The sequence below is a fragment of the Diadema antillarum genome, unplaced genomic scaffold, assembly GCF_040938485.1.
Source record: "Diadema antillarum isolate AM-2024a unplaced genomic scaffold, OU_Dant_1.0 seq00002267_RagTag, whole genome shotgun sequence".
Taxonomy (NCBI): Eukaryota; Metazoa; Echinodermata; class Echinoidea; order Diadematoida; family Diadematidae; genus Diadema; species Diadema antillarum.
In genome coordinates, this window is record NW_027272895.1 from 9,496 (window position 1) to 33,222 (window position 23,727).

The following is a 23,727-nucleotide window of genomic DNA, read 5'->3' on the forward strand; positions in this document are numbered from 1 at the left end:
CTGGTAAGTCACAGTAATCATAGTATTCGATAATGTCTTAAACTATCCAAAACGTAAATTCTGCATATCCGAACGATGTTTGATATAACCTGTCTGATCAAAAGAAACCAACTTTTCTACTACTTTCTTCAATCTTTTACACAATATCTTTGCTATAATCTTATAATCTATGTTTGATAAGGATATTGGTCTCCAATTATCCAAACATTGTTTACCCCCCCCCCCCCTTCTTATACAATAATGTCAAAATAGCCAACTTCTGAGATTCAGATAATTCTTGTTTCCGAAAACATTCATTCAAACTTTCGGTTAATAAAGACTTGACATCATCCCAAAAACACATATAAAACTTAGCCGACAGTCCATCACTACCTGGTGACTTATTATTTTTCATAGGTAAAAGTGCTTCGTGACATTCTTTTTCATTAATCAGCCCTTCACATGACATTGCCTCTTCATCAGTAAGAGTGGGGATTTCAATTGAGGTTAAATACTCAGCACATTCAACATAAAATTCAGACCTCTGAGAATACATTTCCTTGTGTATACTTTCTTGATTTGTAACATACTTGCCATCTCTTTTAATACAGTCTATCTGTTTTGGGTTTTTTTAGCATTCCTCTTTTCAACTTGAAGGAAATATTTAGGGGATTTTTAACCATTTTCCATCATCCATTGCTGTCTTGACCTTATAAACGCGCCATTATATTTTTGTGTTAAAACATCATCATATCTCTTCTGAATTTCTGTTAATTTCCTTGCACTTTCCTCAGACGGATTTTCACCAGTTTTCACAACAACAAAAATCCACTTATTCATTTTGTAGCTTTCTCCACATTTCCTCTTTTTCTCTACATTTTTGTTTCGCACACTTAATCGTGTATTCTTTAATTCGTATTTTGCACATATCCCATTTAACTTGTGCATTCATTTGAATATTTTCCAATCTCAATTTGGCAATTACCCACTTTACATTTTCTTCCTAACCATCATCTTTCAACAAAGAGTTGTTCATCTTCCATCCTCCACTTCCTCTCTGATTATGCGAAGTTGTTATTCAGAAAGTGATGGCACAATGATCACACTTTACAACTGGTTTTATTTTTTGTTGCCTGAACAAAAGGTAAAAGAAAGTTTGATGTTAGCCAATAGTCTAATCGCGCAAAAACATTCAGCGTTAATTGACGCCAAGTGTATTATTTTCTGAGTGGAAAAATAAATGTCTCCATACATCTATCAACTAAAGTCGCTTAAGCAATTTCTGAAACCAATTCATTTGTTCATACGCATAAGATATGCCACGAGTATCAAGCGAAGGGTTGTGCACGCAATTCCCATCCCCTACTAATATCAGTAAGTCACATATGCTTTGAGTGATTGAGAACGTCATACTATGTACTTCTTTCAAATTTCTTTTCGATATATCATCACCACCATGGGTTTCATTATTATCATTCACTTGTTTGCTTGTTTGTTTTGTATGTTTTCTAGCCATACCTCCATCGCAATTATACACACACACACACACACACACACACACACACACATATATATATATATATATATATATATATATATATATATATATATATAGTATATACACGGAATTAGATTTTACGGAGTCACGGAGAATCTATGTTCCTTGAAGAATACAGTAACTTATGAAAGGAATGTATATGTGACGAAAACCTGATTAACGAACACAGCAGAATAGCCCACCATTCGTCTGAAATATGGTGTTTATGCGACCCATTTAGCGTATCTGTACGGTGGTGCAATTATCCATGATAAACATGCTGCAATTATATACTTCTCCTATTACTAAAGCTGTCTGCATTCCAAAGCTCGATGACTTCCATGTGGCTTCCATTGTATATCATTATACGAATAATCAAAATCTACAGAGCATGCATGGTCAAAGGTATGTGTCACATTGAAAATGCATTTCCAGGTTGTTTCATATACATCACCTATCGGTCATTCAACTAGACAAACATGTTTACGTGTAGGGATAACGAGACAAAAAGTGCGAGTGAGTGAGCGAGAGAGAAAGCGAGAGTGAGAGAGAGAAAGTGCTAGGACAGGTGTAAATGTTTTACAAGTCGCGCCATCGATGACCGAGAGGAGTTCATTTATTTTTGCATGTCAATTAATGTAGAAAGAAAAGACAGGAAATAGCTCCAGTTCCGGGAGAGTGCTGTATAGGTGTTTTCGTTCAAGTCCTTTTAGTTGTATCAAATATTCCAAATGCCTCGAAAAGGAGTGTCGTAGTCGAGTAGCAATTTAACAGTAGAGTTGGATCTTTTCGGGGCAGACACCATTTTGATTTCACCGAGAGAACATTGAGGTAGCTCCGTGATGGCAGAAAACCAACCTGCCACACCCAGGCGCCAGTTGGCAAGATAATTTTGTGTCTAAGCCCAATTTCGTTTGCGGCCAGGAGCCGTCCGTCCACCTTACCGTCAGCCTGTATACTGGCTGATTAGAGTTCAGATTTTGTTTGCTGCCAGAAGGCGTATTCCAACAGCCTTTGCAGCCTCCCAGTAGCCAAGAAGAAGAGGCATTTTGGTTATATTACACCGGTCATTGGTAAGTTAAACTGCGATTTGATTTCTGCTTTGTCGTGTAAAAGGATGTGAATGTGTTTCAGGGCACCACATATAGCCCCGGAGAACCCCGTGAATAAGTGATAAAGTATATTATAATGGTGTACAGTTTTTGAAAACGATGCGGTGATGTTTGATAAGCTATGCACTGTTATAATTCCAATGTTTGAAACATTTCATTATGTGAATTTTGTATGTTAATTGGATAATAATGTAGTTCTCAAATTTTCACTGTGATGTCAGGATTTTAAGCTGATAATCTTTTTGTGTGTGTGGTTAGAACACACCCCATTGGTATATGTTGCATTTAAATAATTTTGTAGATGGCGCCGAGGCCGAGGTCGAATCTACTCCCAGGCCGACGCATTCGCAGCAGAGCGACTGTGCCCGCCCCTCGCTAGGGAGAACTTTGGACGCCAGCGAATACGGAACGTGGGCCCCTCGCGACACTTTGGAGCAGGAACAGCAACCTCGCATATAAGGACGCTCCACCCACGAATCAGTTCATGTTCTGGAAGCGAACAGTTTGACAATTAATGTGACTCTGTGGACAACGCAGGTGAGCGATGAACCTGGCGGGTGCATGACACCCTGTAGATATGATTGGTTATGACGTGGAAGTGTCGCTGAAGTAGAGAGATGAAGGTCATGTTAAATTGGTAAAAAGATGAAAATAATGTGCACATAATTCGAATATTGGTAGTTATACACTTCATGATAATTGCGGGTTAGCACAGAACCCGGAGGTAAACGGAAGCAGTGTAATTGAAGACAAGTGTTATAACTGCGGTAAACCGTCGTGCGTGCAGGCTGGTCATCTCAGGGTCAGCACTACGGTGGTGTGAACCAAATAGTGTTGCGCTTGATAGCAGATAGTGGTATTGTCAGGGACAACGAATTGATAGTGAAGCTGTTATAATTATTCTGAACAAGTGTCAAGCCAAAATTACAAGTGGAACCGGACCAAGGCAGGGTCCCGTTTACATGGTTGTCGAATATAAGAGTATTGTAATTTAATTTATCTCACTGAGAATTTTGATTTTGCATTTTTTGGTGGTCACAACTCCTTGATTTCAGTCCTGTAAATATTCCACAAATGGTTGTATTAAATTGTACATGAAAGTGAATGGCACGAGTGTGATTGAGTATTATTTAAGTCCGCCCATGTGACAGTATGTCTGTGTATCATCAAACTTAATGGAAATAGGATGCATAGTTTATGACGCATGGTTCTCAAGAGCAACTCTTGATGGGAATATACTTCCAAAGGTTCCAATTTGTGTGAGATCTGATCACAATCGTAGAGATTCACCGTAATAGTTGTCAGCATATTTTGCCGCTGACAATTTTTGATGACAAGATTATAATCGATTGAACAAACTACAAAATGTGACGAACTAGGTAATGATATTGCCCCTTATTACTCTAAAAGATGCATGGTACATACTGTATAAATTCCAACTCAAGAGAGTTTCATGGGGTCTTCTTCAGCTGCAATAGACGTAATATCATAGTATAAAAGATCATTCAGTAATTAAAGATTAACACAGCACGTGTATTACTTCTCTGCGAGATTAATTACTACCCTCTGTCTGAATTCCTGCAGGTGGCACTCGTGATCTTTCCTGGATTGGTGTAGCCCCAATAGACTCACCAATACCCATGGATCAGGATGACTTGGTGTCGGAGTAAGTAGGTGGAGAAGCTACATAATCCACTGCAATATTATTTGGGCTGTAATATATGACGCCATTCTGTGCTAATGCCACAGGGTTGGTATGCCCAGTTGCCATGGTTTGACCGCTGGGTTGAAGTTGTGGAGCCGGAGTGGTGCTCCGCGGTTTCTTTTTCGTGGAGCACACGCATACTACGATGCCAACAATAAGGCAGAACGCCGTCACAGATGCAACAACAGTAATTGCAATCAGCCATCCTGGCATATGTACAGGGACCGCTGGTTCAGGTGCTGCAAGCAGTAGAAAAAAAGGAACAGTTATGCATCCAATTAGAGAGAGAGAGAGAGAGAGAGAGAGAGTTTACCGTTCTAGGACAAGCCCAAAACCAAAGTGAAGAGCAATTCAACATTACAACCTACCACCATCCGTTCTGAACGACGAGAACATTTAAAGTGAGGCAGTCCTCACGAATTAAAAAAATGTATATATTGTTGTTGGTACCTCCAATGAACTACTTTCACCTAAAAACAAACTTTCAAATCACCAATAAGCTCGTAAATTTTGGTTGAAAATGTGTGAATCTGCATGGTGAATATACTAATGAGCAAGTGTTGGCGGAGAGTCAGACATCACCGAGGCACGACTCTTCCCAGCCGTGTTCTGTTCGTAATTCGTACGCTCCCTAGTTACCCGGATGCATGAAGAAGTCGATGGCTACTAGCATTTGACATTGTTTTACCTACTGTGCGTGCGTGTGTGTGTGTGTGTGTGTGTTTGTGTGTGCATGTGTTGTGTATTGTATATTCGCACGGTACACGTGGGGACGGTACTACTAGATCTACCGGTTTGCCCTTCGCACTTTTTCAGTCTATCACAGCGCAGCTGCAGCCCTGTCGCGCATGCAGTTACAGTAGCTAGCTGTTTATGTTCTAGTTCGTACAGATTGTAAGTAGAAACGGTTCTACACATTTACTTACACGAGAGGGGCGACCGCATTCAGCGTCGTCTGGTGGGGCTATCTTACACCATGCCGATGTGTCAAGTAGCAGTTTTGCTCGAATCGTGCACAAAATTGTCCAGGAAAATCGTTTTTTCCCAGACCCACAAAAGTATCGTGAAAGGTGCGCTGTATGGCTGAGAAATCTCGGTACATGTACAACGAAGCCGAACATAAAAAAAACTTAGGGCCTACAAGAATTCTCGATATCGTGTTGTGACCTACCTGTGCGTGGACCAATTGAGAAGCAATGTTTTTTACGTGGACAGGCAGGCTGTGGCCCTCGATTATAAACCGAGAAAACTCCTGAAGCCAGATGCAATCCCGACCATATTTGCTCATATGAGTTATAAAACAGAAACACCTCGAGCATCGACTGAGCTAGCTGCTGCCAGTGCCGACTGGACATGCACGGCAAAGTGGAGCGAAATCATATCCCTGCGGCCCCCTGTGTTTACCCTGCCCGGCAGACGTCATATTTTTTCGGGGAAAGGCGATATCTGAGTACTTACAGAAATATCGAGATACAAACAATATTTTCTTTGAAGAATTCGACTCTCTAATGCACAGGTTAGATCTTCGGTTTGAATGCCAAACTCAGCTAGACGGAGTATACTGTGTACATTAGTATGGTAAGAATTCGCGCGCGAGAGTGGTTTGAACGCAAAGTAGTATGCAACACGGACGGAAGCTAGAAAAGGACCATGCCTATTTGATGTCAAGTACATGGTATATTTGACTTTAAAATATATACAAATTTATGTTTACAATATTATTTTACATGAATTTTGTATAACTAAGCCAGAAATATTTTGTTTAGAATGATAAAATCACATACTTTCACATTTTATGATAAAATTACAGCTGATCATTGAACACTTGAATTAGTCTTTAGAGGCACGGCTGTCAACTTGGTGAGTAGGGCATGAATGACGCAGCATCTTTTTGCAGGCTCTTACACGATAGCTTGCAGGAATTGTTTTTCAAATATCGCGTACAGAGACCGTCTTTAATTTCCATGCTTGTAAACTGGTGAAAGGTTATATTTCGTACTCTTCTTAGTTATCAGTACAGTGAAAATCTCAGGACTGCCTCCCTATACACATTTTCTTCAGATAGACAATGCAGCAATGTAAATAACTTTGTCAGTCGTCCAAAGAAAAGTTATGCGAGTTTACGTTATATTTCTCTTTCAATTGATTTGACTCTGCGTCAGTTCTTAAATTGTTATTCCGCATCTGGTAAAAGTTAGTCTGCGTAGATTAAATAGAAATTGATAAAAATCAGCGACATTTAATGGAAGTGAGAAGAAAAACATGGGAAATTGGAAATCTTGATTTTTATCCATTTTCCCAAAACAGTTTCTGAGCATTCAATATGAATGTGCAATTTGTAAGTTGATGATGTGATTGCCTCCTGTCCCTACACAATGTTATATCCATGCACCCCTTTCATATATGATTTGAAAATTTTGGGGATTTTCTTTCATCTTTTGAGTATTGAAAAGCGGATTTGAGGATAATAATAATAATAATAATAATAAGGTCTTATTTACCCAGGGTAGCCTCTTCAGTGTTGCCACTGCTCTACCAGAGGGCCCTGCTATTATTATTACCCTAGCGTTGCCAGGATACTAAACATAGGAGTGCTGATCGACAGCCCTTACTTGTCTCAGTCTCTGAACACCGGATTCCTACGTCTTCCCCGTGTTGGCAGTCGTGTACACCCCATCCATTGTTGTTGCAGTCTATCAGTTGTGATTCGTAACCTGTGCAAGAAACACCGTCGAGATGGATCGGACCGTCGCCTGTCCCGTAATAACTTGACGCAATCGCTACCCCAAGAAATCCGAGTTGACGGCAGGCGACCAGAGCTTCGTTGGTCGACCACCCGTCGTCACAGATGGTACCCCACAGGTAGTTGTGGTAGATTTCCAGTCGGCCTTCGTCAGACGAATAACCACCGACAAGGCGTAGTGCACCATCTTCACGTACACGTGAAGGGATCATTGAAAGAATGCAAGAATAAATCAGCCGGTAAGACTACAGTCATGCAATGAAATATCGTGTATTTTATTTATTTATTTATCTTATCAAGAGATATTGCAGGTAGGGATTAATGTACAAGTACACATACAATGACATTACTTACCGAACCTCGGTACGCACTCAACACCAACATCCTGTTCGTGGGATCTGCAGTAAGTGCCACCCCATTCGATGTGGAGGCAGTCCGTTAACGTATTTTCGTTTCCCGAGCACACCACACGACCCAGTTGGATTGGACCGTATCCTGGGCCGAAGTATTTGTAGGACGACACGACACCTTCGAAGCCGAGCTGACGGCAGACAACCAGAGCATTCTCGTAGGACCAGCTGTTATAACAAACCGTGCCCCATTTCTGGTCATGGAATATCTGAACTATACCTTCCCACGAGTTCTCCCCGTCAATAAGCCGGACGTCGCCATCTTCAGCTGGATATGATAAACATGAAAAATGATAACATCAACGACGTCATAATTGTCCCTTCTTTTCCTTTGAATGAGAGCAAAGAAACTAACACTTAATATCTGATAGAGAAATTCTGTGAGACATAGCCGTTTCCCACTGAGCATGTTACCACTGAGTACAAAGAATTGTAGAGTATAGGTACCTACTCAGTGTCTTAGATTTCCAAGATAACGGATACGATGTTAGATGTCTTTTTTTTTTTTGAGATTGTCCCGATTTGTTTTAATTTTTTCTCATTCAATTCCAAGCAGCTTACATATCAGAAGGCAAAAAAAAAAAGAAGAAAAACTACCATATCGCAACGATTGCGAATGGTTGAATATGAGTGATTCTTGTATATGAGATCAAATGATTTTCATCGTCATTATACTTCAAATTGGCAATAATTGTTTTATTCTTTGAAGTCGAATCAACTAGTTTTTCTATTTAAAAAAAACGAAGTTTATTCTTTATCGTGTACATACTAGACAATTGCGCGGAGTTAACAGTGAAATCGTCCTCAGAGTGAAAAGATACACCATGTTCAAATTGTCTGTACTATAGCTGGAGGCTGCGGATGGTTCCCACGTGGGTTCGTGGGGGGGGGGAGGAGGAGGAGGAGGAAAAAGTTTTTAGTCAGGTTTACTATTTTTGATCCGTTTGTCATTTTGTTTGCTCATTTTTCATTCGTTTTATTAAGAACCGTGAGTGCATGTGGAGTGAGGGGGAAGGGGCGGTAAACTCTGTAACCAATGCTGCCCCCCCTTCTGCGGCCCTTGCAAGCTCAATATGATGGAACAAGCAGGAAAGTTCAGTGCCTAAACTCGAACAAAAAAATGCAAGTTTTAGAATTGGACGCTTGGACGTTGAACTTGCATTGATAACATAGAGATGCCAGTCTATAATCGCAAATCTATCATATTAACAATGACATCTGATATACGTCGGATCACTTTCAATAAACCCTGGTTTGTTCGTACTAGATTACATGAGACTGCTATGATTTGGCATTTTTTATCGTAATCACTTCCATAATTATTATACACTGTCTTTACTGTTAGGTCATCAAGGTATTTGTTTCACATCGTGTGAAAGCTATACCTTCATCTACTTGAAAGAAGAGTTTGTGAAGATTTAAACAAATGCGCACGCGTTACAGTTGCATATGCAATGAGCCATTATTTCTTTAAATTTGTATATGAGTTGTTTCTTTTGTTTTATATTGTTTGGTTATTGTGCATTGTTCCCTGTTTGCTAAAAAAAAAAGTACTTTGTATTATTGATGGGGTTTCACCACGCTCTCATTCAGATCCTCTCTTCACTAGATATGAGATTTTACAAATTAAAGATTTCTTTCTTTTTCAATCGGGTCAGTTTATATTCGTTCACAACACGAATGTTTTTTTCCAATTATATTTAATTCAATGTTTCCACGACATCAATCTTTTCATGATAGTCCCACTAGGCGATCTAATGAGTTTCATTTATCGCTCCTGAGAACATTATTAGCTCAAAATACGTTTAGATATATACCGGCCCTAAATTTTGGAATCCATTCTTAGCGGTGAAATAAGAAATTCTTCATCGTTTTACACGTTTAAGCGTAATTTATTTTCTTTTTAATTCTTGTGGAGATAATTATTTATGTTCATTATTCATATAGGTTTCAGCAAACTTAAGGTTCATCATCAGTCGTTGAATCTATTATTACGCCACGAAATACAGCATCTTATTTGCATATTTTGTTTTGCACAGCCGCGTGTAGTCACCAGCTGTCCGAAGCACCTCCTCTATCCCCTCTCCCGTTTCTCTTGTTCAGCGTGTAGGCATTCTCTCTCTCTCTCTCTCTCTCTCTCTCTCTCTCAGTCCTTTCTTCCTTTAATTTTGTTTATGCCCTCATAGTCCTTCCAATCGTATCTCCGTCAATTTGGGTCATATCATGCTGCTGTGTTTCTGCTGTTTTGTTTCATTATGTCTTAATTATTTTTGTGTTAATATATTTGTAATTACAGTAAGTATTTTAAAAAACGCCTGAGTGGTTCACAACATACAAACGTTGCTTTTCAGAGGACCTCCCAGTTCTCTTTTTTCCCCTCCAAACTTAACTGAGTATTTTGCTGATATGAATGCATGTCTCTATTTGTTAATTTTTGTTTCGCACATTCTAATATATAATAATGCTTATGTTATAATTCCTGATTTATTCTGTGTTATGCTCTGTTGGAAGAAAAATAAGGATAAAAATAAACGAATTGAACTGAACTGAACTGAATTGCATTGAACACTATCATTTCCCATTTTCACTCGTAAGCGCTTGAACACTTCTATCGATATAGCGCTATGAAAGTAACTACTGTTATTCACGAAATGATTCTGATTATTGTCTTCAGAGTCGCATGTTCCCTCGCCATGTCTTTTGTCAGTCACATTAATATCACAGAAACAGGCAAGTTATGCTGAGTCGAGAGGAAGGTGCATTCCAATGTCTTTTGTTAAACATTTCAGTACTTTAGCAATGTCTGACAAGATGAGATCAACTCAAGAATATTGGTTTCGATGGATTTTTTGTGGGCATTCCCAAGTAATCTGAAGAAAAATAGAAGAAAAAAAATCATTAAAGATATATGGAATGTTTCTAAATATTCGTTTCACCGTAAAAGTAATATCGAGGGTATCATAAATCAACACAAATCAAGATACATATGGATTTCAGGGCCCCTTTGATACTCTCCTTTTTATTGTTATATTATTTTGTTTTTATTACTTTATTCATAAAAAATAAATGGAATTTATTTTGATTGTAAAAATTATTCACACGTACCAGAGTAATCGGGATAACATTGTAACCATATGTCCTTTGTATGTCGACATTCATTTTCTCCCCAGCCGCCATGGGGACAGTATGTAAGTCCATATTCGTCCCCAGCACAGCTGACATCCGATAGATGTACAGGCCCAATGAATGCTGTACTCCAGTGGCCGTAGATATACGTTCCCGGAGACTGGTAACCGAGTTGGCGACATGCAACTCTCCCTTCGGTATAGCCCCATCCATCTGCACACACACTACCCCAAGAGTTCCCGTGGTAAATTTGCAATTGACCAATTGTATGTGTCGACGACGCCGAAGTTTGTCGGAGGTCTCCTTCCGAAGCTGCAGGTAATCAAGGTGTTTGAATTCCATCCATTGTCAGCAAGAAAAATACAATGGCTGAAGTTTTCAGAATGCTTCATGATGCCCACAAGATCAAAGTCAAAAGAAAATGTGGAAGATTTGAGAGGGTGTAGAGATCATTTCATGCGCAAATGTATCAATGATGCATAGCATCTGGTTTATAATAGTTGTAATTTTAATATTCCATAACTAGGCTTTTCCATTGTTCTCAAGGCACGTAGTCCTATGGATAAGGATGATTTCCTGGAATCACATGAACTGCACGTAACAAGTGTTAAGGCTTAATGTTAAGTGTTAAGTTTTGATGATTAAACACGATGATTATCACAGATTCCTAGTGATCTTGATACTTGAGGCTCTAAACACTCTTAACAGGACTACGGAAATACCTTCTAAAAGCAACATAAACCAAATGATCGCTCAAACCACAGTGCAAACAGCAACTGTGTGTACTACCATTTACTATCTACAAGATGTCCTGGAGAATTATACTGTAATCATCTGGTCAAAATACAAACTTACCTGAGGGATCTGTTAGTAAAGTGTAGCAATCCACTCCCACGTCCTTGCTGTGTGTACATGAGCTGTTACCATCATCACTGTATGTAATGTTACAGCTGACGAGTCCAGTCTCATTTCCAATACAGCCCACGTAAGACAGGTGGATAGGTCCATCACCAGGTGTAGGAGAGTAGTACACATTGTTCACTCCGTCATTCCCCAGTTGACGACAAGTTACCTCTGCTTCCTCGGGACCCCAGGTCGTACTGCACACAGTGCCCCATTCGTTGTTGTGGTAAATTTCAAGTCGACCGTCTCTAGACGTCGGACCGTCAGATAATCTTACGTCACCTTGAAGAAATTGTACAAGATTGAAAAAAGCGATTACGAGGCACAGGTAATCCAAATATAACGACAATTTTTAAAACACTTTCCTTTACTTTGAGTTCCGATCGGCACACAAAACTCTACAGCATTATTATATAGGCCTACACACTGTTCAAAGTCCCTTTTTTAGAAAAGGTTTTAAACAAATTATTTCCAATATGGCTGTGGCCCTGTGGCTCTATCGAGACCACTAAAATTGATGTCGGGCCACCAAATTTCCAAAAATGCTTTCTTTTGTTGGACCGACAAGGGAGGTGAAATGGAAAATGAATTTTTATATCTGCTTTCATTGTTCATTTTAGATTTTAGTGGCCCTGACGGGTCACCAGAAGAAGAAAAAAACAGATAGTGAAGAGCACGTTATATACTGTATATCATATACATGTATATGATGTAATATGTAGGCCTGTGTGTGTGTGTGTGTGTGTGTGTGTTTGTTTGTACTATTGTAGATGGATGCAAAATCAACATATTCCATGCATACTACAGTTCTGTGCGAACTTTCTCTAGCTCACTGCTTGTTGGTATAGCAGCAGCTACTGCTGCTCCTGCTGCGCTATTTTGAACACTTCGGCAAGACTTTTATATTGTCATGCTTTTAAAAGAACATTTACAGAAGAAACTTTTAATGCTAATCAATATGTCTTTATACCTCTAATTTCTTTCATTTCATTTAAATGATTAAACAGTGGGTCCGAGTAATGACAGTTTGGAGTAGATATCTGTTCGTTCCAAAATAAAAGATTTCTTGTGGTCAATTAATGGTATATATGACGTTGTCTCTAAGCAGTAGATTAATTCTTTTCATGACGTTAGGTATCCTACCAAAACGCAATTTCAATCAAGTAAATTATATATATTCCATGTTTTAAATTATAACTCTAGATCTTATTTGCCTGCTTTTACATTCGTATGAATGCAATTATATAGGTCAGTCATATATACGGTATGATATTTGAAATCAAATTTATGCATATTAAATATTTAAAGGTGTATTATTCATTTATGTTCCTCAGAGGCAACTTGTGTGGGTTCACATGCGTATGGGCTTTGAATACCCTGACCTATACATGTTGCCACCATCTCTTCCTCTTTTATTTCGTGTTACATAATATCATACAATCAGTGTATCCCTTGGTAATGTGCACTCTTGGTTCTGTGTCATGTTTATAATGTTTTTGATATGAATCCTATGCTGTTTACATGGTTGAATAAATGATGATGATACTACTAATAATGATTTTGATGATATCAATGATAGTAACAACGATGATAATAGTAATAAAGTGAAAAGTCTATAAGGGGCGCTGCTTTTTTCATTTCTGTGTGTGTGCGTATGTGTGTGTGCTTCTGTGAGATTGATACACATTCTAATATCAGGGAAAGCTTACGTGCATATGTCTACATGTGTAGACATTGGACTCTTCTGAATATTTTTGAATCACGAATCAAAATATTGCTAAAACATTTTATTACGAATATTACCAGTAAAATAAATAAGAAAAGTAGAAATCTGATGAAGAAATAGCTTCCATTGAAAAAAAAAAAATTACTGTCACCTTTCATTTGAAAAGATCTCACCTTCGTTGTACTCTATGTAGCATCTCACGCCCGCATCCTCGTGATGATAGCAGGAGTCGGTTCCCCAACCATTGTGTTCACATTCCACCAGCTCCGTTTCGTTTCCTCTACAACGCATATCATCAAGGTATATAGGCTGAGTCGGTGGCCCTCCGCCGAAAAAGGCCCACTCGAAGGCGTCGGTGGCGTTAGCAAAGCCAAGCTGTCTGCACACGACCGATGCATCCAAGATATCCCAGCCATCATCACACACAGTCCCCCACTGAGAGTCGTAGAAGATCTCTACGCGTCCTTCGTAACTTCTCGACCCATCAACAAGACGGACTGCTCCAATTTCAGGAACTAGTGACAATCATATGAATACCATTACAGCCGTAACTTCCGCCAATAATGTAGGCCTACTGAAGTACATTCTCATACACATCTAATTGGGGGCTGAATATTTCCGCTGATACGTACATTATGACGCAACTTGAGGAAAAACAGTACAGAAGAAAAAAAAATTAAAAAAATTATTTTACTGAATTTCATAAATAAGATACGAGCACAGACCTCCGCCAAGCAGCTCATTTCCATCCATACACGCGTAGCCCCTGTTAGAATAAAATTAAAAGTGTTATTTCTACCTGACGGAGTGTATGGACACTATGTACTTATTTCATTCAACTTTAAAGTGAAAGGAAGCTGCTGTACAGCAAATGCACATTCCCTTTGGTCGCTCATTAGTATATAGTCAGTCTACAGTGTACCATACGCACTAAAGTGCTTTGTGTGGTTCCCATGACAAGGCACACTTCAAAATTATATGCCTGACTGGACCGTGAGTCACCGCGCCATCCCCCCCCCCCCCTTTCTCGTCCCTTTCCCTGTTCTGTCTTCATTCAGTATTTTGGTCTAATTTTCTAGAAACAATTAAAGGGGAGAGAACAACGTTTTCTCCTACTTTAAAGTCGGAATGTTCAATTTTTATGAAGAGTTTGAAAGAACAATTTATTTGAGCTTCTTAACAACTATTTTGGTGATAAAACCACCACAACTTAATTGCCACATATTCATGTGTGCGGATCCATTGAGTCGATAAAATCTAATTCGTTATTTGTACTAGGAACATACTATCTCTAGTATATTATACTATAATGACTAACGCTTCGAGACGTGTACATGGTCATTTTGTACACCTGTTCAGCTTTGTTACTGTACGCCGTGCGTGATGCAAAATTAATGCTGGAATTACATGGCTTTGAAGTGAAAGTCAAACAACTTTTTGGATGAGCCAAATTGGTATTCAGTCGACCAGATTGATTGTAGCTATCTATCTATGACAGCAAAACTACAATGTACATCAAGCACTCGATGCTTTTTCGAAAGCTGAACAGATTGTGCGTTTGCTACATTCATTTTTGCATGTGTTCCATGTTACAAAATGATTACTTATCGTCTTAATTGATGGGAATCTCGATGCTCTGGTATTTATCTATTTATTCATTGCCTGAAATTGGTAAGACCTTGGTTAGCTCTTTCTGATTTTGCCTCCTGGAGAGTATGCTTCTTCAATTGGTTTAGAAAAGTTTCTACGCTCGAATAATGAGCTACGAAAGAGTATGGCCCTTGTTGAACCCAATTAGCTGAAACACTAAACCGGATTAAACCCTTAAAGTAGAATGTGATGAATTATGATCAAGCTTTTATGTGTATGTGGATCGATACAAACAAGACATGATAATTATTTGAATAGGAATTGGAAATGCCGTTTGCATAAACCTTTGTAAATATATTAGATAAACGATTGATTGTACGTTTCGATATAGTTTTTAGACATTTTTGAGATACGTTATGCAGAAGTCACCTTTACTTTGAATATATAGTGGTATCTGGTGGGTAGGTGTGAATGTATAGGTATGCATGTGTAGCTGTGTTTGAGTGATGACGATTATACTTTAGAAAACATCATATTAGTAGACCAAAAGGTGGGATACTCTTTTTAATGTTGGTGTGTATTTCATATACAGAAATCACAAAAGTCGCGTACTTCAGCTGTATAAATGTAAAATTTGCTTAAAACCACCAAAAATAAAAAAGAACAACTTTCACCTCCGACACGGTCTGATATATATTTTGGTATGGAAATGATTATGCTCTTACCTGTGTTGCAAAAAAAAAAAAAAAAACAGCAATTTTCTTTCCAAATTTCATATGTAACATACATGACCTTTTTTGTGAGGGCATATCATCAACTCGCTCATTTGAAAGTTTATGAGGACTGGTCAGGAAATGTTTTCCGCAAACAAACAAGTGTGAAATTTCAAAATGTCACATCTTCCTTCTTTTTTCCTCTGATTTTTGACATTTTGGAACGTTCTGCAGGAATTTCTTTCTCTTTCTTTTCAGATGTACTTATTTGGGGGATGGATTTCCTTGTGGATATGAGGAGAGAAAGTCCGATCACTGCACAAGAAAAATGGGGACATTACTGACTATTTTTTCCACTCAGATTTGAGGCAAGTTTTCTCATTATCCCAGAAGTTTTCCTAAATTGAAATAAAGGGGGAGTCATTTTCCAGGTTTTCACTGATTTTTATGTTGGAACGGAATCATGTTGATATAGTAAAGGGAACCATAACGATGAAATATTTCTGTTCATATAAAAGTTGAATTTGAATAATAATAATAAAAAAAACAATTAAGTGAAAGTTAGCCTGCATTAAGAAACCTTACATAATTAACACTGTACATGTAAAATGTGAAACTTTTTATGTTCTTTTTTTCTGGGGGAGGGGGAGGAGAGAGTTTGGGTGGGGAAGGGGTAGATTTCCAATGTTCAGTCCACCTTATTGTACATTCATGTGTCCATGAGGTACATTACAAATATATTATATATGTACACTTAATTCTGGAGATTACTGAAATCATTATTCCGGAGCAATTAACCTGGCCAGTAGGTAACATCAATGATTAATTTGAAGCATTCAAGCAATTTACCTTTCAGTATGTATTCATGGAGGAAGAGAAGAAAATTCATCTTTTCAAATTTCGTACTATATGAAATGAAACTTTTAAAAGAAATAATTATGTAAACGTCTGCTTTCAACTAATTTAATGTGAAAGCACTTTTTAAGAATCTTCCTACATTTTGTATAGGCACCTATGTTCCTTCAAAGAAGTATTGCACAAAATGTTCTTGGTAGGTTACAAAAGGTATGTACAAAGATGGGAGTACACATACACCAGGATGAAATGTATATTGTTCTTGTCAATAAAAGCTATGCTCTTAACTTTTTGTTTCTTTCCTTGGCAACTATGTCTGTAAATTTTATGTTTTATGTGTAATGCAGTAACGAACATCTGTTTTATAGAAATAGCGAGAAAATGACTTAGAAATGAGTTGAAACAGATTTGTGGACATATTTTACTATTGATATCAACTGAAAACTTTACACTAGTTAGCTAAAGTACATTCGCTTTGAAATAAAAAAAGAAACAGTATCACATTCTTTTTCAATTTCAACATCCAAAATGAGTAAAGTCAAACTTTGAAAATCGTCATCACGTAGATGCATATTTATATTGTAAACAATATTCCTGCCATTGAATAGGCCAAGATTATTTTTCTACCCTAATCAGTAAATCAAGTGGAGGCTTATGAGCATATTGAATACAATAATAGTTACGATATTGTAGTCTGTAGTAGGTTTAGAGTTTAAGGGAATGATACAATGTGATAGAATTGATCCAAAAATCTTTTATGACTTGCTGAAATAGGTTGCCTATCATGCCTATTCAGAATCATCTGTTGAACTGCAATGGAGGATAAAACAAATGTCACGCTTTCACGCGTAAATGACGTAATTTACTCCAGCAAAGAAGCTGATGATGACGGCAATTAATTGAAACCTGCTTTACACAAAAACCACACAAAATTTAACATTTTAGAGAAAAAATATGATCTAATGTCGTAACGCTGTGACACGTAACGGCGTGGCATATCATCAGACTTTCGAAAATTATACACTGTACTCAAATATGGTGAAAATTTCCATCACACATTATATTTCAAGAACATGGGGTCGACAGTATCTCATAACGTAATCATATAAGATCTTATCATATTTCAAAATCTGGCCTAAACTTAAAAAAAAAAACTGGCCATTTTCAGGGATAAAATTTCATTGTAATAAGTGTGAAGTGGTTAGTGCGCTACCATAAAATTTACTCTATGCATTTCATGTTGTTTTATGCACACTTCCATATAAACGGATGGAAAAAGGATCCGACCAACTTCAGAATACTGAAAAAGAGAAAGGAAATTACTGATACTAAATATAACAAAGATACGATCTTTGATCATATCTAGTATATGATCTATGAATTCATAAGGAAACTATATAACTATGTATAGGGAACACGTCCCCCTATTGAACCTTTTTTCATTTCCGAATTAAAAATTGTGCAATTTGGCGCACATTAACATAACTATTTTACTTGCATAATTTTTTAACTATTCGTTATGGAAGATGGGATTATTTGAACATTTCCTTCCTAAATGTTGGTTAAGGAGTCTAGAATGTGTAATGACTAACGTGACTTTGTCAAGGGCAGAAATTTTGTAGAGACCTCTTGGAATTATCTTTTTGAAAATGAAAACATGTGAGATAAGCTATGTAGAGATCCTCCAGCCAACCAAAACAATAAAGAAAAGGTTTACCCAACTCTACAGTCAGGTCAGCATAAGCAGGCTTCTCATCCAACGTTTCTCACTGATCTATTATTTTGCAGCAGATCCACCCCCCCCCCCCCCGGGGGGGGGGGGGGGGGAGAGAAAATGGTTGCTATGCAAATGAGTGTGAGATTTCGTGGGAGTGAGATTCACGCCGTAGGCATGAGACTTGGTATAGGTCTGTATTATGGACATGTATTCAAATCAAATACCTTGCTAAATATTTCAGAGATATCTAATTTTGTCAAGCCAACTTAGAATCAAAGTTATTTTATCTTAAACATGAGATTTTGCAGCTATAAATTAAGTAAAGAATATGAATTTTTGCACGACGTACCTCAGAAAAGACCCATTACATGGGAATACACGGACATTGCAAATATTATTCGCAATTATGCAAATATCTCTGCACTTTCATTGAAAAGGGAAAATAGCCCTTCAATTTCTGCATTGGTTTTGTAAAGTTCTCTAATATACAAATTTCGGTTTAAAAAAAAATGGAAACCATACTAGTATACATCATATCATTTAACATAATAACTGTTCCCAACTACGTATTTATACGTGTAGGCCATAATTTCAAAGCAATGTCAGCAACAAATAGCTATTCCTTTACCCCAAGACTTATCACCATGGAGCTCTTACCTACATCGGCGAATGTAATCCCACAAAGCAACAGCAAAATACATGCTTTGACACAGTTTGCCATTGTGTCTCTCAACTTCCAAACCTTTCTTCTCTCTATAAGCACCGCCACGACCTCTAAGTGAAAAAAAAAACGCTTTCTTTAGCACTGCACAACGCAGATCAGATTTATGCGACTCACAATACAGTGTCTACGACTTGACATCATTTGTGTATGAGGAAAATTATTTTGCAGCTTATCTGCAGGTTTGATTGCAAACAACCTTTGAGCTCAAAATGTCAAATTTTAAAATACACGCAACTCTAGATGCCGTAAATGTAACGTCCTGGAGACAGAGTAATCATCTGAATTCATACAAAGTCCTTGACTGGACTTGATGAAGTGTCTTGATAACATGCCCTGAAACGAATAAGTTACTTATGAAATTATGGCTCTGTCATGGCCATAAATAGAATTTTTGACGCACCAAAATAGCGAGTTTGCTTCACAATTCTCCTCAAAAATGGAGGAAGCAAATCTAATACCTACACGTTTGTGAAATTAACATCATCGCAGCATTATTGATTCTTCCTGATGTAAATATTTTTACCTTTTCCTTTGGCCACAGATGTTTTGGAATTGCTGGTATAAAAAAAAAAGGTTCATGTTGAACCATCTGTGCTATACTGTCTCCTCCCCAGTTAGATATTACAAACAAACTTATCAAAATTCCTTGGTTTGGTTTGTTTTCTTTTCTTTTCACAATCTTTGCATAACAAAGCATTAGATTAGCCTGTAATTTCATACCATCTTTTATCCGTGGGCAGTTATCAAAGAATACATTTCCCTTCAAGAAATTTCCTCAATGAATCTATTTCCCTCAATCTTTCAATAATCATATAGGCCTACTTCACCATTTCATTGTCTGGTTATATTGACTGGTCGTTGTCCTCTTGTCATCTTGTCGTGTTAGTCTTATCTCTTTTTTTTTTTTTTTTTTTTTGGTGGGGGGGGGGAGCTTCCGAACATAAGAGAAATAATTATCCTCATGATCGGCCTGCATGCTTAGCATAAATTCCTCAATGTTTGAATTTAAAGCAGTGATCTTAATTTACCTTCTTTTTTCCTCACGTTCGTGCTGTTTTTGTTCTTCTTTCGACAGGCACCCCGTTTTGGAAAGACTTAGCAAAGTTTCGTTCTGCATCTTATGTGCGCCGATAATTATGTTCCTCATAACACACGTTATTCATGTTCGCATATGCTATGTATTGTCTTCTTTTCATGTGCAATTGACTATTTCGTATCATACTTCTCTCTTACAATCAATATTAATGAAATATAAGATAGTATAAAATAAGGAACATGCATATCCGTCATCGCATCATTCCATAGTTCCATTTTGAATAATTATGCAATATCTGCTATAATTATGCAATATCTGCAGAGATAGAGAAAAGAGCGATTAACTGATGTCATACATTCAATGACCTTCGACGTCAGACTATCAAAAAGAAAATGTGTAATGACTACGAGATAAAGTGCAGAGAAACTGAAAAAAATAAAATGTACAGGAAATGATTTAGTAGAGCCTGCTTCATAAAAAGGTTACTTTTCATTTCGTTATACTCTCAAGGTAATTTGGAAATGCTTCCATCGCATCATTTGGTCATAACAGTAACTTGTCATCGTAGCTCTCTTCGGTTGTCCTTTTCATGACTATAGCTATTAAAAACAAAACTATTTCATACAAGCATGGAGAGATTGTGGGGGTGCTATGGTATAGTGTATAAGACTCGATCCCCGTCTAGTGCTTAAGTCCTTGGACAAGATGTTTTTATCCGCAATAACTCCCTGGACCCGCAAGTCTAGAATAATAACAATGGCACGGCCCTATGGTATAGTAGTGGCAACACTGAGGAGGCTACCCTGAATTTAAAAAAAAAAAAAAATTATAACTTATATATTATTATTAATGTTATCATTATTGTTGTTATTATTATTGTTATTATTATTTGCTATTATCAGAATGTAGACATACATACATGCACTATATCTTAGATATGTTCACTCTGTCGATTTTTTTAGTAGAGCTTGCTGGACAATTATTAGTTAAGATATGACTTTCTCTAAACTGAATTTCAGGAAATAAATAATCTTAAACTTTGTTAAACGGCACAACCCAATTTTCCAACACCCGTTTCACAGGAGTTTAAGTTCGATAATCAGAACAACACGACTAGTTATTGTGATCTACGAGTATTTTCACCATCACCATGGAGTATTACGAGCCTATTGATAAAGTAATAGTCAAATATTCATCCCCAGGATAGGCATATCTTCCTGTGGAATCATTTCTCCGTTCTCAATTTTATATTGTTGACATGCAGCCCAACAAATCATGTAGACTCAGCATTCCTACGCACAGCTGTGCTATGGTCTCGTACCCGGCGTTTACCTCCGAAACATAAAATACACAGATTTAAGTTTTATCATGGAATAGCCGTTATCCTTTAGTCTCATATTTTTGGAGAGACATCTACTTTTCTTCATTATCAGGTTGGTCTCGATTATTTGCTTTCGTCGGAATTTTTTGTTTACAACACATATCAAAAGTCATATATCAACCAGCAATCTGTAGCACTTACAGGTGTCATTGTTTCATGTAAGAACCTCCTCCTGGTGAAGGTACGTTAATATACTCGCAGACACACACTCACACACACACACACACACACACACACGTATATATATATATGTATATATATAATTATATATATAAATGATGTCAATGAAAAAATTGTCCTTACATAACTTACACTTTGCAAGTACTTTGATTTGGAACACAATATTGATCATTATCATCCTCTCTCTACGTAACCGTCCTGATATAATTATATTTAGCAATCATATTCAGTGCCATATATATATATATATATATATATATATATATATATATATTAGGCGATCATATTCAGTGCATTATATTTATATTTATATATATAAAGAGAGAGAAGGGAGAGAGAGAGAGAGAATTAAGAAGAGCTGCAAAAACGATCGATCTGGTACACTTTACATATGCGTTAGCATTAACACATAACCGTTTATTGCTTCGTATTGTTACAAGCTTCAACACAATCAAATAAACGTGTTATTTCTATATAAGGCATTATAAGTGTGGATGTTACCATAATGTAGTCGATAAACATAATGACCCGAATTCACGAAGGTGATTATCATACAAATGAAACCATGGTTTAAACCATGGGCAAAAACCATGGAGCGCCAAGTGTCGCTTGGAATATTTCGTTACGAAATCAGTCATTTCGTCGACGAAATCATTATTTTGTAACTAAATGAACATTTCGTCCACGAAATGATATTTCGTTAACGAAACGGTCATTTCATCGACGAAATGACTGATTTCGTAACGAAATATTCCGTGCGACACTTGGCGCTCCATGGTTTTTGTTCATGGCTTAAACCATGGTTTCATTTGTAGCACCTTCGTGAATTCGGGCCAATGTATTTATAACCACCGGTTGAAAACATGCATATATAATGAGGCCTGCGTGTACAAGCATATTTAATATACATGTGCAGCTGCTGGCATGCTCACGTTTCCAGGTTAGCATGGCTGTACAATGACGGGGTGATCCCTGACGGCCCGTTAACGATCGCCCCGTCACTGTACAGGCATGCTAACCTGGAAACATTAAACTGCACATTACTTGAATATGAGACCATTCTGAAGCAAATAATTTTCACACAACAATAGAAATATAATGTACTGTTAAATGAATCCCACAAGGAATGGAACAATCATTCCCCAGCATTCCCACTGATTCCCACTGATCAGTTACTAGCCATCCCATTTAATCAAGGATTTGTATGGGTTGCGTTGAAAATAGGAAAAGTGGACCTTCCGAGTGACAGAAAGAAGCAGGGTAGGATCTTTTTTGTTCGTTTGTTTGTTTGTTTGTTTGTTTGTTTTGTCGAAAGTGGCTATTCATTAACAAAAAAAAAGCTTTGTGTAAAATAATAGTGCATTACGTTATATTGCACCATACTATCAGGCCAAGCATATTATTATCTACAGAGAACATCCGTCACACACGAAATTAGATTTTACGAGTCACCATCGATACATTTGAGCATCTATATTCCTTCAAGAATATGATAATTTATAAAAGCAATGTATGTGACGAAAACCTGATTAACGAACAAAGCAGAATAGTCCATAATTTCCTCTGAAATATAGTGTTCATGCGACGCATTTAGCGTATTTGTACGGTAGTGCAATTATCCATATGCTGTAATTGTACACTTCTCTTATTACTAAAGCTTTCTGAATTCCATAATTCGATGACGTCCATGTGGCGTCCATTGTATATCATTATATGAATAATCAAAATCTACAGAGAATGGTCAAAGGTATGTCAGTGTCAATCTCAAACTTAGTGGAAATAGGATACATTCGATAGTTTATAATGCATGGTTCTCAAGAGCAACTCTTAGTGGAAAGATACTTCTAAAGGTTCCGATTTGGAACTCTCGATGCATTCTTTGTATTGCGACAGGTGAACTCTGATCACAATCGCAGAGACTCACTGTAATGGTCATCAGCATATTTTGCCGCTGACACTATTGCTGACAAGATTATGATTATGTGAGAAAGGCAGCTGCAAATAATTGAACGAAATATGAATGATATGTTATGATAGACAAGGTAATAGTAGCCTATTGTTCCTTATTACACTCAAAGATATATGGTACAGACTGTATAAAGTCCAACTCAAGCAAGTTTCATGGGGTCTTCTTCAGCTGCAATAGACGTAATATATCAGAGTACAATAGATCATTCAGTACTTAAAGATTAACACTGCACATGTATTACTTCTCTGCGAGATTAACTACTACTCACTGTCTGAATTCCTGTAGGTGGCATTCCTGATGCTTCTTGGATTGGTGTATATC

At 37.4% G+C, this 23,727-nt stretch overlaps 1 protein-coding gene across 1 annotated transcript in view; it reads right to left on the bottom strand.

Moving 5' to 3' along the window:
- Positions 1-4,273: 4,273 nt before the first annotated feature.
- Positions 4,274-23,727, bottom strand: part of LOC139714414 (scavenger receptor cysteine-rich domain-containing protein DMBT1-like) — a 29,656-nt gene continuing 10,202 nt past the window's right edge. The window contains exons 9-13 of the mRNA XM_071626123.1: positions 13,415-13,756; positions 11,468-11,797; positions 7,431-7,754; positions 6,946-7,263; positions 4,274-4,572 (exon numbers count right to left, since the gene is read on the bottom strand). Coding sequence (XP_071482224.1) covers positions 4,274-4,572; positions 6,946-7,263; positions 7,431-7,754; positions 11,468-11,797; positions 13,415-13,756 — 1,613 coding nt within the window. The remainder of the gene's footprint in view (positions 4,573-6,945; positions 7,264-7,430; positions 7,755-11,467; positions 11,798-13,414; positions 13,757-23,727) is intronic.